This window comes from Choloepus didactylus, chromosome 14 (genome assembly GCF_015220235.1).
Source record: "Choloepus didactylus isolate mChoDid1 chromosome 14, mChoDid1.pri, whole genome shotgun sequence".
In the NCBI taxonomy this organism is placed as follows: domain Eukaryota; kingdom Metazoa; phylum Chordata; class Mammalia; order Pilosa; family Megalonychidae; genus Choloepus; species Choloepus didactylus.
The window spans coordinates 99,708,019-99,728,921 of NC_051320.1; the positions used below are offsets into that span (position 1 = coordinate 99,708,019).

Consider the following 20,903-nt stretch of genomic DNA (forward strand, 5'->3'; position numbering starts at 1 on the left):
GGAGCTGTAAGGCGTGTGGCAGCCTGTGGCCTGAGCAAAAGAGGCCTGCAGATCTTCGGTGCACAGCCTTCTGCGCGACCTAGGCAGCTAATGTTTATTGTTTTTGTAAGCCAGTAAAGAGAAAAAGGGTAAATTGACCTTAAAATGTAACTTTATGGGAAGCAGGCAGGAGGTGAGAGGGTCTTAGTCTCACAAAAAGGGCAAAATGTAATTGTTCAAGTGTTATTCTAGACCTTCCTGCACCACCCTTAGGTCAGAGTGACCTGTTCCTGCATCTATGCTCCCCCCACCCTTAGGAAGGCCTTTGTCTTAAATGGCTTTCTGTCCTCTGCATTGCCCGGTGGACTTCCCTGTGAATGCAATGCCTGCACGGCCTGAGAGAGCCGTCATGATCTCTCCAAGACTTCTCACCCTGTAAGTAAGCCCTGAATAAAGGTTTATGTATCAGAAAATGCTCATTGTCTTCTTTGGCCTCTGGACTGACATGGCCCTCGTGGGCTGCAACAAGGTGAAAGGGCCTGTGGTCCTGCCAGCTTCAGGAGGACGACCACCATGTGGTCTGTTAGGTGAGACAGAAACTTTCAGCAAAGTCCCCCCCCGAGCGACCCTGGCTAGAGGAGGGCAGCCTCAGGCAAGGGTGGAAGGCACAAGGGGGGTCCCCACCTCCGCCTGAGGCCTGTCATCTGTGCTGCCCAGAAGTCTGCAAGGGGGCCCTGCAGGCTGGCAGAGCTTCCCCTGGCCCCCCACGGCCGCCTGAGAAGGGGGTGCAGCCTGAGCAGCCGGGAGGTCCCGCCCGCGCCCCTCCCGCACACCCCGCGTTCTTGGCCGCATCGTGGGGCCCGCGCAGCAGCGCACCAAGCGCGGGGCCTCCTGGGCTCCGACCCCTCGCGGGGAAGCCGGTCCCTCTGCGCCCTGCCCGCCCCTGTCCCCTGGAACCCCTGTGCCTGCCTCTGCTCCCGGACGCGGCCCCTCGTGCGCGCCTGGCGGGCGGAAACAAGCCCGCTGCCGCCCCGGGCCGCGACGGGGCCCGCAGGCTCTGAGCACGGCCGCGGGGCTCCCTTCTCCGCCTTCACCTCGGGCGTCGGGTGTGTGGACGCGCGGCTCGGCCTGCAGTGGCGGGACCTCCGGGCAGGGGCCTTGCGTCCGGCTGCCGAGGGCGGCAGCGGCGGGTAGAACGCCCTGGGGGCGGCCGCCGGCGCCTGGACGTGGCCTCGGGGAAGCCGCCGTTCAACCCGGTCACTCCCCGTGAGAGGAAAGGAGAATATGCGTACAACAGTCTGACCCTAAGCTCTTTGTTCTGTTGCTTTTGCTGTTTGTTAATTTTTGGACCAACAGTGGTAGCATGTCCTCCATTTTTTTCTTTTTAAAGTTGATTTAGCTATTCACTGACTTTTATTTTTCCATATACATTGTACTGTAGCCTAAAGATTCCAAGTAGAACTTTGATTGGATTGCAGTGAATTTATAAATTAAGTTGGGGAAAATTTATGTCTTTAGAATATTGTCATCCCATCCAAGAGCAAGAAATATTTATTTACTCAGATCATCTTCCATGTCCTTTATTAGTTTCAAAGTTTTTCTGCCAGAAGTCTTGAGTATTCCTTGTTAACTTCTCCAATTTTTTTTGTTGCAATTATGCAGGACATTTTATTTTTTGTTATATTATCTGGTTGATTACTGCTGGTGCATAGAAATTCTGTTGGTCTTTTTCCTAACTGCTTAAGATAAATACTTTGGTTTTCTTTAATAACAAAAAAGTGTGTAAGGTTATATATTGTTTTCTGAGCACACTTTACACTGAATGAAGTGCTTTGCTTTTCATTGCTTTATAAATAGTAATTTTCTGACAAATGTCATTTTTAATTCAAAGGTTATCTAGACAGTACTTCTTAAATTTCAACAGTTAAGGTTTTTTTGGTTAACTTTTTATTAGGTATTTCTAGTTTTGATAGTTTATTCTGCATATGAAATACGTACCTTAAAATAGTTGTATTGTTTATGTCCAAGTGTATGATCAATTTTTGTGAATGCTCCATGGACATTGCCCCAAATGTGTCAGTTTTTCCATGTCTGTCAAATCACTTATTAATTGAATGGTTTGGTTCTGGCATGTGCGTCCTTATGTTTCTGTCAAGCTTCATCTGTTCGGGATCTCCCGCTACCTGGGTATTTCCTTCTAGTCCTCGCTGTATTTCTAACAGATTCCACTATTGTTGCTGTCCGGCTGCCTCCTTGCTGGGCGGCAGGAACCCGGGCGGCCCCGGGCTCGCTGGGCGGACGTCGCGGGACGGAACCACCAAGTTCCCTGGGCCGGAGCCGCCTAGAGCGGCCGCGCCGACCCGGCAGGGGCGGGACTTCCGGGGTTGGGGCCCCCGTCCCCCCGCCCAGGGCCGCGTCGCCCTGGCTCGGAGGCGGGTAGGCGGTGAGTTCGCGCGGGCGCGGCCCTGGGGACCCCGCGGGGCCGGGTAGGGCGGTGTGGGGAGCGGACCCGGGCGGCGGGGCCGGTGTGCGGCTGAGCGGGTGCTCCCGGGCCGGGGGCTAGGGTGGCGGAAGGGGGTCCCGGCATTGGCGGCGAGCGTCAGGGCCGCCCGGAGCGGGGTGAGAAGTGCCCTGCCGGGGAGGCTCCGGGGAGGCAGACGGGGTCGGGACCCGTGGGCGTACAGCAGCCTGCTGGTCTTTCCGGTTCGCCGGGAGAATCTGCATCCAGGGCGTTCAGGCTGCTCGCAGAATCCAGTTCCTGGCCGGGGCCCGCGTAGCTCCTAGAGGCTTCTCTCGGTCCTTGCTTGTTGCCCCTGCATTTTAGAGCTAGCATCTGCATGAATCCTTCCCTCTGCTACGTCTTTTCAGCCCCGTCACCTCTACTTTTAAGGGCGCATGTGATTGGATTGGGTCCAGCCAGGTAGATAACTATAATTCCTTCTGCAAAATCTCTTTTGCCTTGTAGGGTAACGTATCCCCAGGTTCCAGGGACTAAGATGTGGATGTGGGCGTGGGGAGAGAGGCATTCTGCCTACCACAAAAGTGTCCTGAGGTGGACCCAAAATCCCGCATAACAAGGTGAGAAATTCAAGGTTTAATTAGGAACGTCATTCTCTAAAATTAATGCTAAAAAAAAAAAAAAAAATGTACATATTTGCTTGTGTAAGCCTAGAGTATTCTGAAATGGTCAATTAGAAATTGGGATAACAGTAATGACAAAGTATTTTTTAAAAAAATTTATTGAATGACTATTACAAACAACTGAGTGTTCGCTTGGATGGGGGGCAGTGAAAACAGTTCCCCCCACCACATAAATTGAGCTCTGCACTGTCAGGGCATTGACACAGTCACTGACGGCCACACTGGTGTCCTCGGGACGGCACACACCTGCTCCTGTGCCTCTGTTCCCACAGCCCACGTTCCTGATCTTGGTCTCTGCATGGGCAGGCACCTTGCTCAGTGCTCTCCCTGCTTTGAATTTCATCTCGCGCCAACCCTCTGAGCACCCCGTGGGGTTAATCTTCCTGAGACTTTTTCTTAGTTCTGCCTCTCCTGACATGGAAACGTAGCCCATGCCTCACCTGTGTTGGGCTGCTGAGGCCCTTCGTGGTCTGTCTCTCTGTGAGCCTGCTTCTGAGAGCCCTGCTCTCTCCCATGTCTCTCCAGGCTTGTCTGAAGTTTCCTTTGTGTCTCATCCTTATTAAGTGGGGCCCCAGCCTTGCATCCTCACCTTTTCCCACGGGTTTTGTCCCCACACCTGGCCTCTGACCTCCTCAGACCACCACTGCCTGGTCCTTGCAGGATCTCAGTCCAGCAGCCCCAGCAGACCCCTTCCCTGAGCACCCTGGGTCCTGTGGGCAACACACACCATCACCTGGATGCCCACACTGTCCTCTGTCACCCTTTTGCAGAGAAGCTGCTTCACCTTGGTCCCCTCTCAAGAGCCCCTTGACTACATCTCCACCACTTCCTTGTAACATCCCCCCTCAACTCTTACCTCCATCCAAAGTGGAGCAAAGGTTCCTTCCTCTCAGATGAGGCAGCAGGTGAGGCCGGTAGAAGCAGGAGAGCCCTCTCCAGTCTGTGAGCCACGTCTCCACCACTAGGAAAGTCAGTGGAGGACGTGGGTAGCCTCTCAGCTTAGGACATGCATCTGCACAGTGTGTGCCCTGCTCCAAGCCTCCATTCTTAGAGTGCAGGTGCACCCTCACCATGGGTCTGGGGGCTGTGGACCCGACCTGGCAGCTCTCAGCTTTACCCCGCCCCTTCATTCCACCACCCTGGCCTCCTGCTGCCTCGCCACCCCTACCCTCATACTTTCCCAGTGTCTGTCTGACTCCATCCGCCCTCATTTCTCAGTGAGGTCTATCCTGACAGTCCTATTTAAAATGCTCCTCTGCCCAGGGCTCTGGGCCCCAACTGTACCTGTCTATTTCCGTCCAGCTCCCTCACTGTTGCATGCCGCTGCGATCTGTCTCCCACTAGGAGCCTCAAGGGCACTGGTCAGGTGCTCAGGAAACACTGAAAAAAATGGTAGTCCAAGAGGGCAGATCCAGTCCTTAGGTCAGCAGGCAGTGTCTAGGCAGGCTTCTGCTGGCAGTTCCTACCCCTTTCCAATCCATGTGCTCTGAAAGACTCTGGCTCCCTTAACTGTCCAAGATCTAAGAAGGTTCTGCCACCACCCTTCAAATTCACAGCGCCCCGGCCCCATGACCCCCACAGAGGCTCCCAGGCTGGCTCCCACCTCCCCGCCTTGTGCAGCAAACATTGGATGCCTCCCCAAAGTTGTGGGGTAAAAACAGCAGGCAAGGTCCTCACTCTCAGTGACAGCACTGGCTCCAAATGCTAGTCAGAGACCCAGTTTCCAGAGCGACACGGGGCTGGGAGGGCTGGGCGAGGGTGTCTTAGGAGAGTGGCTGAGGAGGACTGGTGGGCTTAGCTGGTATGAAGTCCTGGGCAGAAAGGAGCTCAGCTGGTGTTTAGAGACTGAGTGTGTGTGGAGCTAAGAGAAAGAGGAGAGTAGAGCAGGGAGTGTACTCAGAGATGAGGGGCTTTGGAGGGTTGTAAGGACCTGATACATTCCCTCTGCATTTGGGGGATGATGGTCAGGGGTGAGGGCAGCAGGGATGCCAGGGAGGCAGCTGTTGTGGTTGCCTAGGTGACAGGGCCATGGCCAGGGAAATGGTAGGAATGGAGGGTGGTCAGTGAAAGCTGCCAATGGTGTAGGTGTGGGAGGTAAAGGGTTTTAAGCCCCACTCCTGGCTGGGCCGCTGGGCAGGGCATGGTGGATTTATACAGTTAAATAGAGAATTAGTAACTGATTTCACACGAGGAGCCCAGCGTGTCCAGAGGGAATGGTCGGGACTGGAGATACAAGCTTGGGTATATCACAGGAAAAGGGGTGCTTACGCCTTGGGACTGGATGAGATCAGGCAGCCCGTGTGGATGCAGAAGGGAACTCTGAGGTGCCAACACGAAGAGCAAGATGAGGATTCTCCTAGGAGCTGAGAGAGAGCTGGTGTGGTGGCAGGGCAGCCCAGGAGGGTGGAGATGGAGGTACCCAGTGTAGAAGCCACCAGTAAGGCACGACTCCGTCAGATTTGACCACTGGGATTGGCAGGTGGCACCGTGTGACCATGCTTGTGGCCCAGGACCAGCCCTGGCTGCTGTCTTTGGAGCTGTTGCCTCCTCCCCTACAAGGAGGGTTGGATGTGTTCTGTGCAGGTTGCTGTGAGCATCAAGGATGATGTGTAATGGGCGTGTGCCCAGCAGGGATGCAGGCTCTGTGGGGGCCATTCTCCTCCTGGCAGGGCTGGGACTGGGCCCTTCCGGAGAGGTGCCTGCTGGGCTCTGTGGGCTCACTGTGTTACGGGGTAAGCTTCTCCCTTCCTGCCCGTGGCCTGGTTTGCTAATTTGTCCATGTGACTGGCTATCCCTCCCCTTGGGTCCAGGTTCGGGGCAGATGGCACAGGCCCTCCTCAGGTCTCAGGCTACCAGGTAGAAGAGAAGACCCCTGCCCGATGGGAGGCCTGGTCCTGGGAGCTGGCTCCTGCAAGCTCATATGCATCCCTGCTGGTCTCCAGGCCCTGGCCATGCCCAGCCTCAGAGCTCAGCCCACGGAAGCAGACATGGAGCTGACAGGACTGGGGCCCTGCCCTGGAACCCCTGCTTCCCAGGCCTGTGTGAGTGACGTGCCTGCTGCCGCCTACCCTGGATCTGCATTCCTTGGTTCCCTCTGCAGCCACGATGCTGTGCCAGGAGCCATCCACCCTCACCATCAGCATCCAGGTACTGTACCTCTCTGTACCCTCATTCCAGGGAGATGGTGTCTGTCACCCTGTGCTTACCCCTGGAAGCGTCTGTCGTCCTTGGGGACAGTGCCTTGTGAACCCAAGGGGCCAAGGCTGGGTGTCAGAGAGGAAGTCAGTGGCCTGGCCGTGGGGTCCTTTGCTTTGTCCCACAGTCCAGACCACTGGGGCCTTGGCTCTGCTCCCTCCTGGCTGCATTCACACTGCCTGGCCTCTCCCACCCCCTTCAGAATCTTGCCAAAAGTCCTTTCTGAAGATCTGTCACCAATTTGCCTCCACCTGGACCTCTGAGCAGTGATCAGGGTGGCTAGAGAGTTGGCTCTCCTTGCCTTGATCTAACAGCGGCTGTTTTGTAAGAGGACACACTTAATTAAGTGTGAACAGAACATTGGGGGGTGGAGGACAGATCAGACCCTGCACAGAGCAGGGAAGGGCAGGGCTAAAGGCAGAGGTGGTGAGGGGCAGTCCTTGGTGTGCTAAACAGAACAGAGAGGAACAGATGCTGAGCAGGGGTGGGGGAAAAGAGACCTGAGGAGGTCCCAAGTGTGTCCTGGGAAATGGGCCTGCCGACGACCGGAGCAGAGGCAGGATGTTAACTGGTCAGCCAAGGGCTGCTGCAGGGGCGCTGGGCAGAGTGATGAGGGGACAGGAGAGTCCAGGATTTGCATTCCATAAAGAACAGGCTGACAGTGGCTTGTGTTGAAAAAGCCATGTGTCAGATAGGGAGTGAGCGGGAGCAAGAGATGCCCTGAGGGCTTCTTGGGGTGCGCAGGGCAGGCAGCCTGGGTGAGGCGCTGGGTGAGCCCGTGCTCTGCCAGGGTCTCAGTATCTCTCTCAGGAGCATGGTTGCATGACTTGGGTAGTTACCTCAGCTTGTTTCACAAACCCAGAAGCCACTAATCTTAAGGGTCCTTAATGAGTATTTCCTATCAGGAAAATTTAAAAGGTTTATTTTTTTCTAGAAGGGCTCGGAGTCCTCACCCTTTTCTCTGGTTGGTTGTCAGTCGTAGGGGCAGCAAGTACAGGGCAAGCAAGTATATTTGCTCTTAAACCTTTCCCTTTGCCATTAAACCCAAATTTTACTGACTTTTTAAGTATTTTTCTTAAAGGAAAACTATATTTCTGATTTCATATTTCTTTTTTAAAAGGAGGGACTTCTATTTTATTCTCACAGCTCTGTGTTGCAGAGAAGAGTTACATCAAATTTAACAAGTTCAAATTTAACAAGAACTCATGGTCTTCCGTGTTCTCACCAACAGTATTCATTTTTGTGTCCCATCTCAGTAAAGGCTCTTCCATCCAAACGGTGGCTCAGGCCAGAATACCCTGGACGACAGCCCCTTCCTCTCTACTGTCCTGTGTGTCTCTGAGTTGTGACTGGTCATCTTGCGGATCTACCCACTTCTCTCAGTTACCCACTCAGCATCTCTTGGTCCACACCAGTGACATCATGTATAAATCAGGAGCCTGCAAGCTAAGAATGATTGTTAAACAAAGAAGACTGTGACAGAGACCTTACAGCCACAAAGCCTAAAATAGGTGCTCTCTGGCCCTTTGTAGAAAAACTTCGCCAACTCCTGTCTATAGAGTCACCTAGCCTTCATCAGTCCCCATCTGGTCCCTAGTCTACATGCAGACGGAGGATGGTGATGGGCTCCTAGGTTGGAGTCTCCCACCAGTGGGATGGGTGGGCATGAGTCCCAAGCCATTGGTCCCTTGTTTCCCACTGTAGCCTTCCTAGCTGGTCCCATCACCCCTTCATTTCCCAGCTCAACCTGTCCTGACCTCAGACTTCAGGATGCGAGGAGTTTGCAGGAGGATGTTCTGACCAAAGGGGACAGGCTGGAGGTGCCATAGAACACAGCATATCTGGGGCAGGATGACCAGAGCTTGAAGTGTTACCAAGGATGAGGCAGAAAGTATGGTGGGCTCATGAACTGGTCCTCTAACGGAGTGGATACGGCTGAAGGACTGAGCATGTGGCCAGGTCTGATCTGCGTCTAGATCATTCTGGCAGCTCTTCAGGGAACAGAGGTATCTACACCAGAGACAAAGAGATAGATAGAATGCTGTTGTGATGGAAGATTATAGAATTCCCAGACAGGGAGAGGTGTTTCCAGCCTGAATTGAAAGGCCCAGGTCAGAGGGTGACCGGGCCTGAGGAGGCTAAGGAATTGGAGAGGAAGGGGCGTCCTTCACCCATTATCACTGATCGCTGCCCGATGAGGAGTTAGTAGGTTCGGGCATGCAGAGTCCCTGCTCCTGTTTCAGTGCAGTGTAGAAAACAGCGAGGAAGAGGAGGGGAGGGAGGGAAGGGTTGGGGAGGAGGAGTTGGCGTTTGTGTGGGATGGTCAGGGAAGGCCTCCAGTGCGTGCACTAGAGCAGAGACCTGGCAGAAGGGAAGGAGGGAGCATGAGCATAATCTGCAGAGAGCATTCCAGGTGAGGGACAGGCAGTCCAGGCTAAGGTGAGTGTGTCCATTGTGTTCAGGAAGTGAGATGGCAAGAGCAGTGCAGGTGAGGTCCAGGGACCTCCTGGACCACATGAGACTTGGAGGCCCTGGGAGAACTTTGAAGTGCCCTGAGTGCATTGAGAGTGGTAGGATCTGATGTCAGTAGGCTGAACAAGGAGGGGAAGTTGCAAGACCAGGTAATCTACTTCATATCCAGGCAAGAAAAGGTGGCATGGCCTAGGAGTCCATGGGAGCAAACATTTCACGGTTCCTTCAGGTGTGAAGAGAGAAGAGGAGGTGCCGAAGCTCCTCTTCTGTCTTGACAAGGAGTCTTACATGTATTTCTGCCTTCAGAAAGACGGTCACACCAACATAAGCACTGTTACTGGTGCAAGAAGTTGTCCAGCAAGACACCGGTCAGAATTGGAGGTATTAGGTGGAAAAAAGTACATTTTACAGGACATAGCAGCAGTCTCTGAATGCTCCTCTGCAAACAGAGGGGCATTTCACAAATCCCTGCTGCACAGGGGAGTCAGATGATGCTTCTGTGTGGTTCTTTGCCCACCATGCTATTGGAACTACCTTTGCTTCTCTGAAGGGCACAGTCCTCTTAGCACCTGCCAGCAAAGGGCCAACCTTTCAACACAGGCGACTTCTAAGGCTGAGGCTGGAATTTCATTAGCTGGCACTGTGAATAAAAGTAGGTCTGATTTGTCTCTGTTTTACCTAACTCAGAGCCCACTCAGGATGGGAAAGCAAGTGGGCATTGCTCAAAAATATTGTAAGGTGATCCAAAAACCTGCAACTGCCAGAGGTAAAAGATGGCAGTTGAGACGTAAAATAGACCACCTAGGGCTTGGGAAGAAAAGCCAGGGAGAGAGTTTCTTTGGAAAATTAGGGCATTGAAAAGTGCCTATTTATTTAGAAAGCCATACAAATGCCCAGGGTATGATGCATGCTCAGAAAAGACCTGAGGAGACCCTAAACTTTCACCACTGACTATCTAGGCTCTGTGCAAGCAGGAAAGAAGCCTGAGGCAGAGTTGTAAATAGCCTGGCTGAGTATTTGTTATAGTTTGCTAATGCTGCCAGAATGCAAAACACCAGAAATGGATTGGCTTTTATGAAAAGGGTTTATATGGTTACACAGTTACAGTCTTAAGGCCATAAAGTGTCCTAGGTAACAAATCAACAATCAGGTACCTTCACTGGAGGATGGCCAGTGGTGTCCAGAAAACCTCTGTTAGCCGGGAAGGCAAGTGGCTGGCGTCTGCTCCAAGTTCTGGTTTCAAAATGGCTTCCTCCCAGGACGTTCCTCTCTAGGTTTCAGTTCCTCAAAAATGTCACTCTTAGTTGCTCTTGGGGCGTTCCTCCTCTCCTAGCCCCTCTGGAGCAAAAGTCTTCTTTCAAAGGCCTTTTCCAAAATGTCTCTGTAAGCTGAAGCTCCTCTCTCAGTTCCAGTGTGTTCTTCAAAGTGTCCCTCTTGGCTGTAGCTCCTCTTCAAAGTGTCACTCTCAGCTGCACTGAGTTCCCTCTGCCCATCAGCTCATTTATATGGCTCCACTGATCAAGGCCCACCCTGAATGGGTGGGGCCATGCCTCCATGGAAATATCTCATCAGAATTATCACCTACAGTTGGGTGGGGCGCATTTCCATGCAAACAACCTAATCCAAACATTCCAACTTAATCCCCACTAGTATGTCTGCCCCACAAGATTGCATCAAAGAACATAATACATTGAAACCAGCACAGTATTAAAGGAGTGTTCCAGCGCAGACTAGTTCAACAGAGATGGAACAAGGTTTTTTGTTGTTTTTTTGTTTTTGTTTTTTTAGCTCCTGATATTCAAGGAAATCTTGTCAAAACCCTGGCCGAACACAAGCTAAGCCTTCCACAATCAAGCAAACAGCAAACCCTGTGGAAAGTGAAGAATCTCATTTTCCGAGTCACCCTGTTATATTTCAATGAGATTACAACAGAAATTCACAAAACGTACAAAGGATTAGGAAAGTATGGCCCAATTAAAGGAAAAAATCAAAATTGTCCCTGAGGAAGCCCAGACATTGGACTTACTAGGAAAAGACTATAAATCAACTGTTTTAAATGTGTTCAAAGAGCTAAAGGAAATCATGGACAAAGGACTAAAGGAAACTAGGGAAATGATGCTTGAACAAAATGAGAAAATCAATAAAGGGATATAAATTGTTAAAAGGAAACAAATAGAAATTCTTGACTTGAAAAATACAATATCTGAAGCAAAAAGTTCATTAGAAGAATTGAACAGCAGATGCAAGTGGACAGAAGAAAGAATCAGCAAACTTGATAGGACAATTGAAATTATCCAGGCTAGAGGAGTAGAAGGAAAAAAGAATGAAAAGTGAAGAGAGCCTAAGGGACTGATGGGACACCATCAAGCATGCCAACATACACATTGTGGGAGTCCCAAAAGGAGAAGAGGCAGGGGGGATGGGAGATTGGAGAAGAATATTTGAAGAAACAATGGCTGAAAACTCCATAAATCTACACATCCAAGCAGCTCAATGAACTCAAAACTGCACAAACTGAAAGAGATCTAAACTGAGATACATTATACTCAAATTGTTGAAAGACAAAAGAGAGACTCCTGAAAGCACCAAGCAAGAGGTGACTAATCATGCATAAGAGATCCTCAATAAAACCAATAGCCGATTTCTCATTAGAAACCATGGAGCCCAGAAGGCAGTGGGATGACATATTAAAGTGATAAAAAAAAAACTGCCAGTAAGGTAACCATTAAAAAATTAACAAATATACACACAAAAGGAAAGAAGGGAATTAAAATGGCCCACTGCAAATAACAACTAAATATTAAAAAGTAGCTATGGAGTAATTAAGAAACAAACATATAAGACATACAGAAAACAAATAGCTAAATGGCAGAAGTAAATCCTTCCTTATCAGTAATTATTTTAAACAAAAGGGGAGATCAGCAGAATGTATATTTTATTTTATTTTTTTTGGATTTTGTTTTTTTAAAATTCATTTTTATTGAGCTATATTCACATACCATGCAGTCATACAAAGTGTGCATTGAGTTGTTCATAGTACCATTATATAGTTGTGCATTCATCACCAAAATTAATTTTTGAATATTTTCATTACCACACACAAAAATAATAAGAATAAAAATTAAAGTGAAAAGGAACAATTAAAGTAAAAAAGAACACTGGGTGCCTTTTTTTTTTCCTTCCCCCATTTTTCTACTCATCCATCCATAAACTAGACAGGGGAGTGTGATCCACGTGGCTTTCCCAATCACATTGTCACCCCTCATAAGGTACATTTTTATACAATCGTCTTCAAGATTCATGGGTTCTGGATTGTAGTTTGAGTTTCAGGTATTTACTGCTAGCTATTCCAATTCATTGTTGTCTATATTGTGCGTACATTTGCCCACCAGAGTGACCTCTTGGCTCCTTTTGGAATCTCTCAGCCACTGAAACTTTCACATCCCCCTTTTGGTCAAGAAGATGTTCTCCATCCCACAATGCCAGGTCTGGAGTCCTCCCCAGGTGTCATATTTCACGTTGCCAGGGAGATTCGCCCCCTCTGGGTGTCTGATCCCACGTAGGGGGGAGGGCAGGGATTTCATCTGCCAAGTTGGCTTAGCTAGAGACAGAGGGCTGCATCTGAGCAGCAAAGAGGCATACGGGAGGAGGCTCTTAGGCACAATTAGAGGCAGGCCTAGCCTCTTCTTTGCAGCAACAGTCTTGCCAAGGGTAAGTTCCGTGGTAGAGGGCTCAACCCATCAAACCACCAGTCCCCCATGTCTGTGAGCACATCAGCAACCATCGAGGTGGGGTTCATTTTTATTGAGATATATTCACATACCATGTAGTCATACAAAGCATACACTCAGTTCACAGTACCAATATATAGTGCATCACCAACATTTTCATTACCACACACAGCTCCTCAAGGGGGATCTGCATGTCTTTTTTCATTTTTTTTAAATTAACTGTATCAAAAAAATAAAAATAAAAACATAGAGTAAAAAAACATTTCAAACAAACCATAACATAACAAGGGAGTAAGAAAAAGACAACTAACCTAAAATAACTACTTTACTTCCAACATGTTCGTACTCTACCCAGGAAAATAATGTAGCAACATTTCTGTGAACTTGTTCCTACCATACCCATCAGAAATTAACAAACCATAGTCATTTCTGGGCATTCCCAGAATGTTAAATTTACACACAATACTTACCTGTTCTTATTGGGTTATCATTCCCCTTTCATTAATTGCTCTCTGTTGCTAGTTCCCCTACATTCTGTGTTATAAACCATTTATTTTACATTTTCTAATGTTCACATTAGTGGTAGCATATATTTCTCTTTTTGTGCCTGGCTTATTTCACTCAGCATATGTCTTCACGGTTCATCCATGTTGTCGTATGTTTCACGACATCGTTCCTTCTTACTGCCACATAGTATTCCATTTTGTGCATATACCACATTTTATTTGTCCACTCATCTGTTGAAGGACATTTGGGTTGTTTCCGTCTCTTGGCAATTGTGAATAATGCTGCTATGAACATTGGTGTGCAGATATCTGTTCTTGTCACTACTTTCCGATTTTCCGGGTATATACCAAGAAGTGCAATTGCTGCATCAAAGGGTAACTCTATATCTAGTTTTCTAAGGAACTGCCAGATTGGCTTCCAGACAGTCCCACCAACAATGAATAAGAGTTCCAACTTCTCCACATCCTCTCCAGCATTTGTAGTTTCCTGTTTAATGGCAGCCATTCGAATTGGTGTGAGATGGTATCTCATTGTGGTCTTAATTTGCATCTCTCTAATAGCTAGTGAGGCTGATCATTTTTTCATGTGTTTCTTGGCCATTTGTCTTTCCTCTTCGGAAAACTGTCTTTTCATATCTTTTGCCCATTTTATAATTGGGCTGTCTGTACTATTGTCATTGAGTTGTAGGATTTCTTTATATGTGCAAGATATCAGTCTTTTGTCAGATACATGGTTTCCAAAAATTTTTTCCCATTGAGTTGGCTGTCTCTTCACCTTTTTGACAAATTCCTTTGAGGTACAGAAACTTCTAAGCTTGAGGAGTTCCCATTTATCTATGTTTTCTTTTGTTGCTTGTGCTTTGGGTGTAAGGTCTAGGAAGTGGCTGCCTAATACAAGGTCTTGAAGATATTTCCCTACATTATCTTCTAGGAGTTTTATGGTACTTTCTTTTATATTGAGATCTTTGATCCACTTTGAGGTAATTTTTGTGTAAGGTCTGAGGTAGGGGAGAATGTATATTTTAAAAACAAAACATTCATCTATATGCTGTCTTCAAGAAACTCATTTTAGATACAATAACAGAATGAGGTTTGAAGTTAAAGGATGGGAAAAGATACTCCATGCAGATAGTAACTAGACAAGAACTGGGGTAGCTGTCTTATTACACAAAGTAATTCATCAAAAAAAAGCTACAGGAGATAAAGAAGAGCATTATATATTGGCAAAAGGTTCATTTCATCAAGGAGATAAGGGAATTATGAACATATATGCAACTCACAACAGAGCCCCAAAATAGATGAAGCAAACATTGACAGAATTAAAGGGAGAAACGGGCAGTTGTGTAATAGTTGGAGACTTCAGTACCTCCATTTTCAGTAATGGATAGAAAAGCAGACTGAAGGATCAGTAAGGAACTAGAGGGCTTCAGCAATACTGCAAACCAGTTAGACCTAACAGACATAAACAGAACATTGTTTTCAGGATAGTCAACAGCAGAATGAAGACACATTCTTCTCAGGCGCACATAGAACATTCTCCAGGATAGTCTATTAGACCACAAAATAAATCAATATTTTTTTAAAGATTGAAGTCAAAGTAATTTTTTCAACCACAGTAGAATTAAGCAAGAAAGCAATAACAAAGAAAACTGGAAAACTTAAGATGTGTGGAAATTAACATGCTTTTAAATAATAGATGGGTCAAAAAAATCACAAAGGAAATTAGAAAATACTTAGGGGTGAATGAAAATGAAAACACAGTGTACCAGAAATAGTATGGGATGGAGAAATGCAATGTTCAAAGGGAATTTTATAGCAGTAAATGCCAATGTTAAAAAAGATCTTAAATCAATGATGTAAGTGGGAACCTTGAAAAACTCGAAAAAAAATAGTGAACTAAATTCAAAGCTAGCAGAAGAAAATGAATGGTAAGGATTAGGACAGGAATAAATGAAATAGAGAATAGAAAAACCTGGGAAATTCAATTAAAGAAGCATTGGTTCTTTGAAAAGGTCAACAAAATCAACAAACCTTTGGTTAGATTGACTAAAAAAAGGAGAGGAGACTCAAAATACTAAAACCAGAAATGAAAGGGAATATTGCTACCAACTTTATAGAAATGAAAAGAGAATACTGTGCACAAATGTATACCAACAAATTTAATAATCAGATGAAATGGACAAATTCCTAGAAACACAAACTTCCAAAACTAACTCATTAAGAAATAGAAACTCTGACCAGAACTATGACATGTAAGGGTATTGAATCAGTAATCAAAAACCTCCCGACAAAGAAAGGTCCAGGTCAAGATGGTAAATTCTAACAAACTTCTAAAGAAGTATTAACACTAATTCTTCTAATACTTTTCTTTCAAAAATTAAAGAGGAAGGAAAATTTCCTAAATAATGGAAATATCTCATGGCCATGGATTGGAAGACAATATTGTTAAGATAACAGTAGTACCAAAGTGACATACCAATTCAGTGTGATACCTATCAAAATCTCATTGTGTTTTTACAGAAAGAGAAAAACCTATCCTAAAATTCATAAACGTTTTCAAGGGACCCAGGTTAGCCAATACAGTCATGAAAAAGAACAAAGTGGGAGGGCCCACACTTTCCAATTTCAAAGCTTACTACAAAGCTACAGTAATCAACTCCTGTGACATGAGCATAGACATATAGAACAGTGGGATAGAATTGAGATATAAATAAATCCTCACATCTTTGATCATTTAATTTTTGACAAGGGTGCCAAGACCGTTCAATGGGGAACAAACAGCCTCTTCAAAAAATGGTGCTGGGAAAACTTATCTCCAAACAAAAGAAGGAAGTTGAACCCTTATCTTAAACCACGTACGAAAATTAACTTGAAATGGATCAAAGATCTGAATGTAAGAGAGAAAACTAAAACTCCGAAGAAAACTTAGAGGCAAATTTTCATCAATATGGAGTTGGCAGTGATTTATTAAATGACACCAAAAGCACAGACAACAAAAGAAAAATAGATAAATTAGACATCATTAAAATGAAAAACTTGTGCATGAAAAGGCAACCCACAGAATTGGGAGAAAATAGTTGAAAATATTTCTTCTAAAGGCTTAATATACAGACTGTACAAAGAACTACAACTCAACCAAAAAAAATTTTTTTTAAATGTGCAAAGGACTTAGATGGACATTTTTCCAAAGAAGATATGCAGTTGGCCAATAAGCACATGAAAAAATGGTCAACATCATTAGTCATTAGGGAAATGCAAATAAAAAAAATATATACATCACTTCATATCTACTTAGGATAGCTATAATTTAAAAAAAAACAAACTTGAAAATAACAAGTGTTGCAAGGATGCAGAGGAACTAGGATGCTCTTACATTGCTGGTGAGAATGTAAAATGTGGAAAACAGTTTGGTTTCTCAAAAAGTTAAATATAGAATTAGCATATGATCCAGGTAATTCTACATCTAGGTGGATACCCAAAAAAATTGAAAACAGGAACTCAGATACTTGTACACCAATATTCATAGCAGCATTATTCACAATATCTGAAAGGAGGAAGCAACCCAAGTGTCCTTCAGCAGATGAATACATGAACAAAATGTTTGTACATATAACGGAAAATTATTTAGTCATATTGAATCATTCCACTTATGTGGAATATCTAGAGTAAGCATATCCATAGAGACAAAAGTGGATTATGAGGTCATCAGGAGTTGGGGGAGGGGAATGGGAGTTAATTCTTAATGGGGACAGAGTTTGGGGTGATGAAAATTTTGGAAATAGAGGTGAAGGTAACACATTGGGATGTATGTAATTAATGCCACTGAATTGTGCCTTTAAAAATGGTTAAAATGCCAAGTGTTATGTTGTGTATGTTTTACCACAGTAAAAAATGTAAAACAAAATGAAACTTAGGTCTGAGAAACTTAAGGCATGCAATGTGAACCATAGACTATGTAACAACGTAATGCAAGGCATGTAACATGTTCCTTGTACAGATGGGAGGGGTGGGGAGGGGAGAAGTTCCTGGATTGGGGACACATTCCAAGGTAGAGCCAATGGGATATACCGATGATCCAGCTGTGGGTTAAGTGGGAATCCGAGGGTTCCTAGGATTTGGGCCTGAAGCAGAAGAAACTGCAGGTGCATTTCCTGAGCCTGAGAATTCTGGGAAGGGTGGGTTGAGAGTTAATCGAGAGGTCTCTCTCCTCAGGTCCCATGCCTGCCCAGTTCTCCCAGCCTTCCAGCCTTCCTTCATCCCCTTACATGATCCAGGAACATCTCCCACCCCAGTGAGTCCCATGCGTCCTTAACTTTCAACACAGAAGGTGAGCCCAAGGCTGAGCTAGCTCTGCAAACTTGTTTTCTTTGTATTTTCCTGTTCCTGTTACAGCAGCTCCTTTCAAGTGACTTCATTTTATTATTTCAGATTATGACACCAGGACTGAGGACACAGGGTTCCTTCAGAAGGAAGAAGTTCCTATGGATTTGGAATCACAGACAGAAATGGAAAATTATACTGGCGATGCTTCCCAGACTTCCAAGCTTGGAGAACTCTGTTGTGACATCTTAGAAAGAGACTGGGGAATGCCTGAAGGCAAAAGACTGGTGAAATCCCTCTGTCGTGAGGGGGAATTCATACCAGGAACAGTGTTCTTCAAGGAAACTCCTGCAGGAGAGAAAGGTTTGGACTGTAATGGTTTTGAGAGAAGCTTCCGACTGAGCCCCAATCTGATGACATATCAGAGAATTCCTACAGAAGAGAGGCCACATATGTATGATACGTGCAGCCAAAACTTTCCATTGTATAATATTGACCTCACTAGCCATGAGGGAGTTCACATAGGTGAAAGCCCATTTATCTGTAATGAGTGCGGAAAAACCTTCAGAAGAAGCCCTGATCTTCAGCATCAGATAACCCACACTGGAGAGAAGTCACTTACATGTAATGAATGTGGAAAACCCCTCAGCCAGGACTCAGTTCTTAAAAATCATCGAAGATCTCATGTGAGTAAGAAACCCTACCAGTGCAGTGAATGCGGGAAAGCCTTCATTGTGCATTCAAACCTTATTAGACATCAGATGAACCATAGTGGAGAGAAGCCTTATGTATGTAATGAATGTGGAAAAGCCTTCTGCCAGAACTCAAGTCTTAAAAAGCATCAAAAGTCTCACATGATTGAGAAACCCTATGATTGCAATGAATGTGGGAAGGCATTTAGGCGGAGCTCAAACCTTATACAACATCAAAGAATTCATTCTGGAGAGAAACCATATGTGTGCAATGAATGTGGAAAGGCCTTCAGGCGGAGCTCAAACCTCATTAAACACCACAGGATTCACACAGGTGAAAAGCCTTTTGAATGTAACGAATGTGGAAAAGCCTTTAGCCAGAGCGCGCATCTGCGTAAGCACCACAGAGTTCACACTGGAGAAAAACCTTATGAATGTAATGATTGTGGCAAACCATTCAGTCGTGTCTCAAACCTCATTAAGCATCACAGGGTTCACACTGGAGAGAAACCTTATAAATGCAGTGACTGTGGGAAAGCATTTAGTCAGAGTTCAAGCCTTATTCAGCATCAGAGAATTCACACCGGAGAAAAGCCTCATGTGTGTAATGTGTGTGGAAAAGCGTTTAGTTACAGTTCAGTGCTCAGAAAGCACCAGATAATCCACACCGGAGAGAAGCCATACGAGTGTAGCGTCTGTGGGAAGGCCTTCAGCCACAGCTCGGCCCTCATTCAGCACCAGGGGGTGCACACAGGCGACAAGCCATACGAGTGCCGCGAATGTGGAAAAACCTTTGGTCGCAGCTCCAACCTTATTCTACACCAGCGAGTTCACACTGGAGAGAAACCCTATGAGTGTACTGAATGTGGAAAAACCTTTAGCCAGAGTTCAACCCTAATTCAGCATCAGAGAATTCATAATGGGTTAAAACCCCATGAATGTAACCAATGTGGTAAAGCCTTCAACCGAAGCTCAAATCTCATTCACCATCAGAAAGTTCATACTGGAGAGAAACCTTACACATGCATTGAATGTGGGAAGGGCTTCAGCCAGAGTTCACATCTTATTCAGCATCAGATAATCCACACTGGTGAGAGGCCCTATAAATGCAGTGAGTGTGGAAAATCCTTCAGTCAGCGCTCCGTCCTTATCCAGCACCAGAGGATTCACACAGGAGTGAAGCCCTATGACTGCACAACTTGTGGGAAAGCCTTCAGCCAACGGTCAAAGCTGATTAAACACCAGTTGATTCACACCAGGGAATAGCATGTTGGACCACTGAGAATGAAATTGTAGTGTGGTTTCCTGTCCAGCTCCTCTCTGGTGGATGTCTCAGCCTTACCCACTTCTCAGACTTGAAACCCGGAGTCACTCACTACTCCTCCATCCTCATGCCAACCATCCTAAAAGCCCAGGACCCTCCTTTGAAACTTTCTTTACAAGCTCCCACCACTTGTATTACCACTGTCATTGATCAGTGTTTCATGTGACCTCTAATTTTTTTTTTTTTTTTTTCTTTTTTAGACAATTTGTGAGGAGACTGCCACATTTCTTAGGGGAAAAGGCTTATGAAGGCTGAGTATTTGAGGAATAGAGTGTATTCTGTAATCAAAATTTACCAAAAAAGTAAATGGACATTTGCTTTTGTTTGGTAATTAATTATTAGTAAGTCCTTTGTAAATGGCTGTAATTAATATTCTGTTTACATAAAATGAAGTCAAAAAGTTTTTTGGGTTTCTTTGCTCTGTCACTCTCCCCCAAAGATGGCTCATACTTGTAACCACCAGATTCCTTGGGCTTTTTCTGGTCTTTCTCATTCCATAATTTGGACCTGAGACTCCCTCACTGTTGGAGAGAAGGGGGTTCTTGCCCTAGCATTAAGGGGGTGACTGAACACACAACTCCCTACACTGGGCATATGAGATTAACAACAGTTTATTAGTCACATGTACTCGAGCAGAGTGAACAGCCAGGGGCTGTGGAAGGCAGGCTTTATGGTAACAAGAGGGTGGGGTGCCCCTAGTTCCTGTGGGAGGATGTGGTTGGCTGGTCTGAATAATTACACAGGTTGGGAGGGAAACACTGCTCGGGGATAAATAGATGCTACTCCTGGTCCATTTGATACGGAGAGTTGTTTGACTAGGGGAGTTTATCTTTAGTGGTAGAGTGGGGAGGGGAACTTGTTACAGTGCTCAGTACCCTTCTGATTTTACCAGATTTCAGGTCAACACGTAATACTGAACCTTAGTTTTAGGCCTTATGCCACACTTACCTCCCTCCCTTTCCTTTGTGCAGATTTGTGCTTTCTCATCCTTGCCACTCTGCTGCGATTCAGCTCCCCTGGCCTCGCTCAGGGCAGCTATACAGTTATGCATACAGTTTGTGTTCTTTATAGTTGTGAGAGCCAATTACAAAGTCTAGGGGGAGCTGGTCCTTATTAGAGCACCCTCACTGCTAACACCCAATTGCAAGCTCGAGGGGTTCTGAAACAAACCTCCCCCCAATTCAATAAATCACTAGAAGGACTCAGAATTCACTGAAAACTGTTATGTTCACAGTTACAGTTTATTTCGAGGGAAAGGATACAGATTAAAATCAGCCAAGGGAAGAAATGCATACGGCAAAGTACAGGTATAGGTGCCAAACGTGGAGTTCCCACTATCCTCTCTCCTTGGAGTTAGGACAGCATCACTTTCTCAGGTCAGTGTATCTTATGAAGCGGTATTGCCAACCAGGGGAGCTCACCCAAGCCTCAGTGTTGGAAATGTTCACTGGGCTCCATGTGGCTGATCTCAGTCTTCAGATCAGCTGATACCGTATCACCCCAAAACCCCCTCTGAATGTCATATTGTTGCTCTTTCTGGTAT

At 46.1% G+C, this 20,903-nt stretch overlaps 1 protein-coding gene across 4 annotated transcripts; it reads left to right on the forward strand.

Moving 5' to 3' along the window:
- Positions 1-2,350: 2,350 nt before the first annotated feature.
- ZNF16 (zinc finger protein 16) lies at positions 2,351-20,039 on the forward strand. Of its 4 annotated transcripts, none has more exons than XM_037802394.1 (4): positions 2,351-2,422; positions 2,945-3,057; positions 6,063-6,267; positions 17,453-20,037. In XM_037802394.1, exons 3-4 carry the CDS (start codon positions 6,072-6,074, stop codon positions 19,300-19,302), a joined length of 2,046 nt encoding a protein of 681 aa, XP_037658322.1. In that variant the 5' UTR covers positions 2,351-2,422; positions 2,945-3,057; positions 6,063-6,071; the 3' UTR covers positions 19,303-20,037. The 4 variants fall into 4 exon arrangements, with proteins under 4 accessions (XP_037658322.1, XP_037658323.1, XP_037658324.1 ...); XM_037802395.1 differs by lacking the exon at positions 2,351-2,422 and adding an exon at positions 2,442-2,465; XM_037802396.1 differs by lacking the exons at positions 2,351-2,422; positions 2,945-3,057 and adding an exon at positions 2,829-2,899 and having other exon boundaries at positions 17,453-20,039.
- The last annotated feature ends 864 nt before the right edge of the window (positions 20,040-20,903 follow it).

Excerpts from the sequence above, each read along its gene's own strand:
- ZNF16 (XM_037802394.1), top strand. The coding sequence starts at position 6,072 with ATGCCCAGCCTCAGAGCTCAGCCCACGGAAGCAGACATGGAGCTGACA. Across the intron at positions 6,268-17,452 it reads CCCTCACCATCAGCATCCAG|ATTATGACACCAGGACTGAG; the intron begins GTACTGTACCTC and ends TTATTATTTCAG.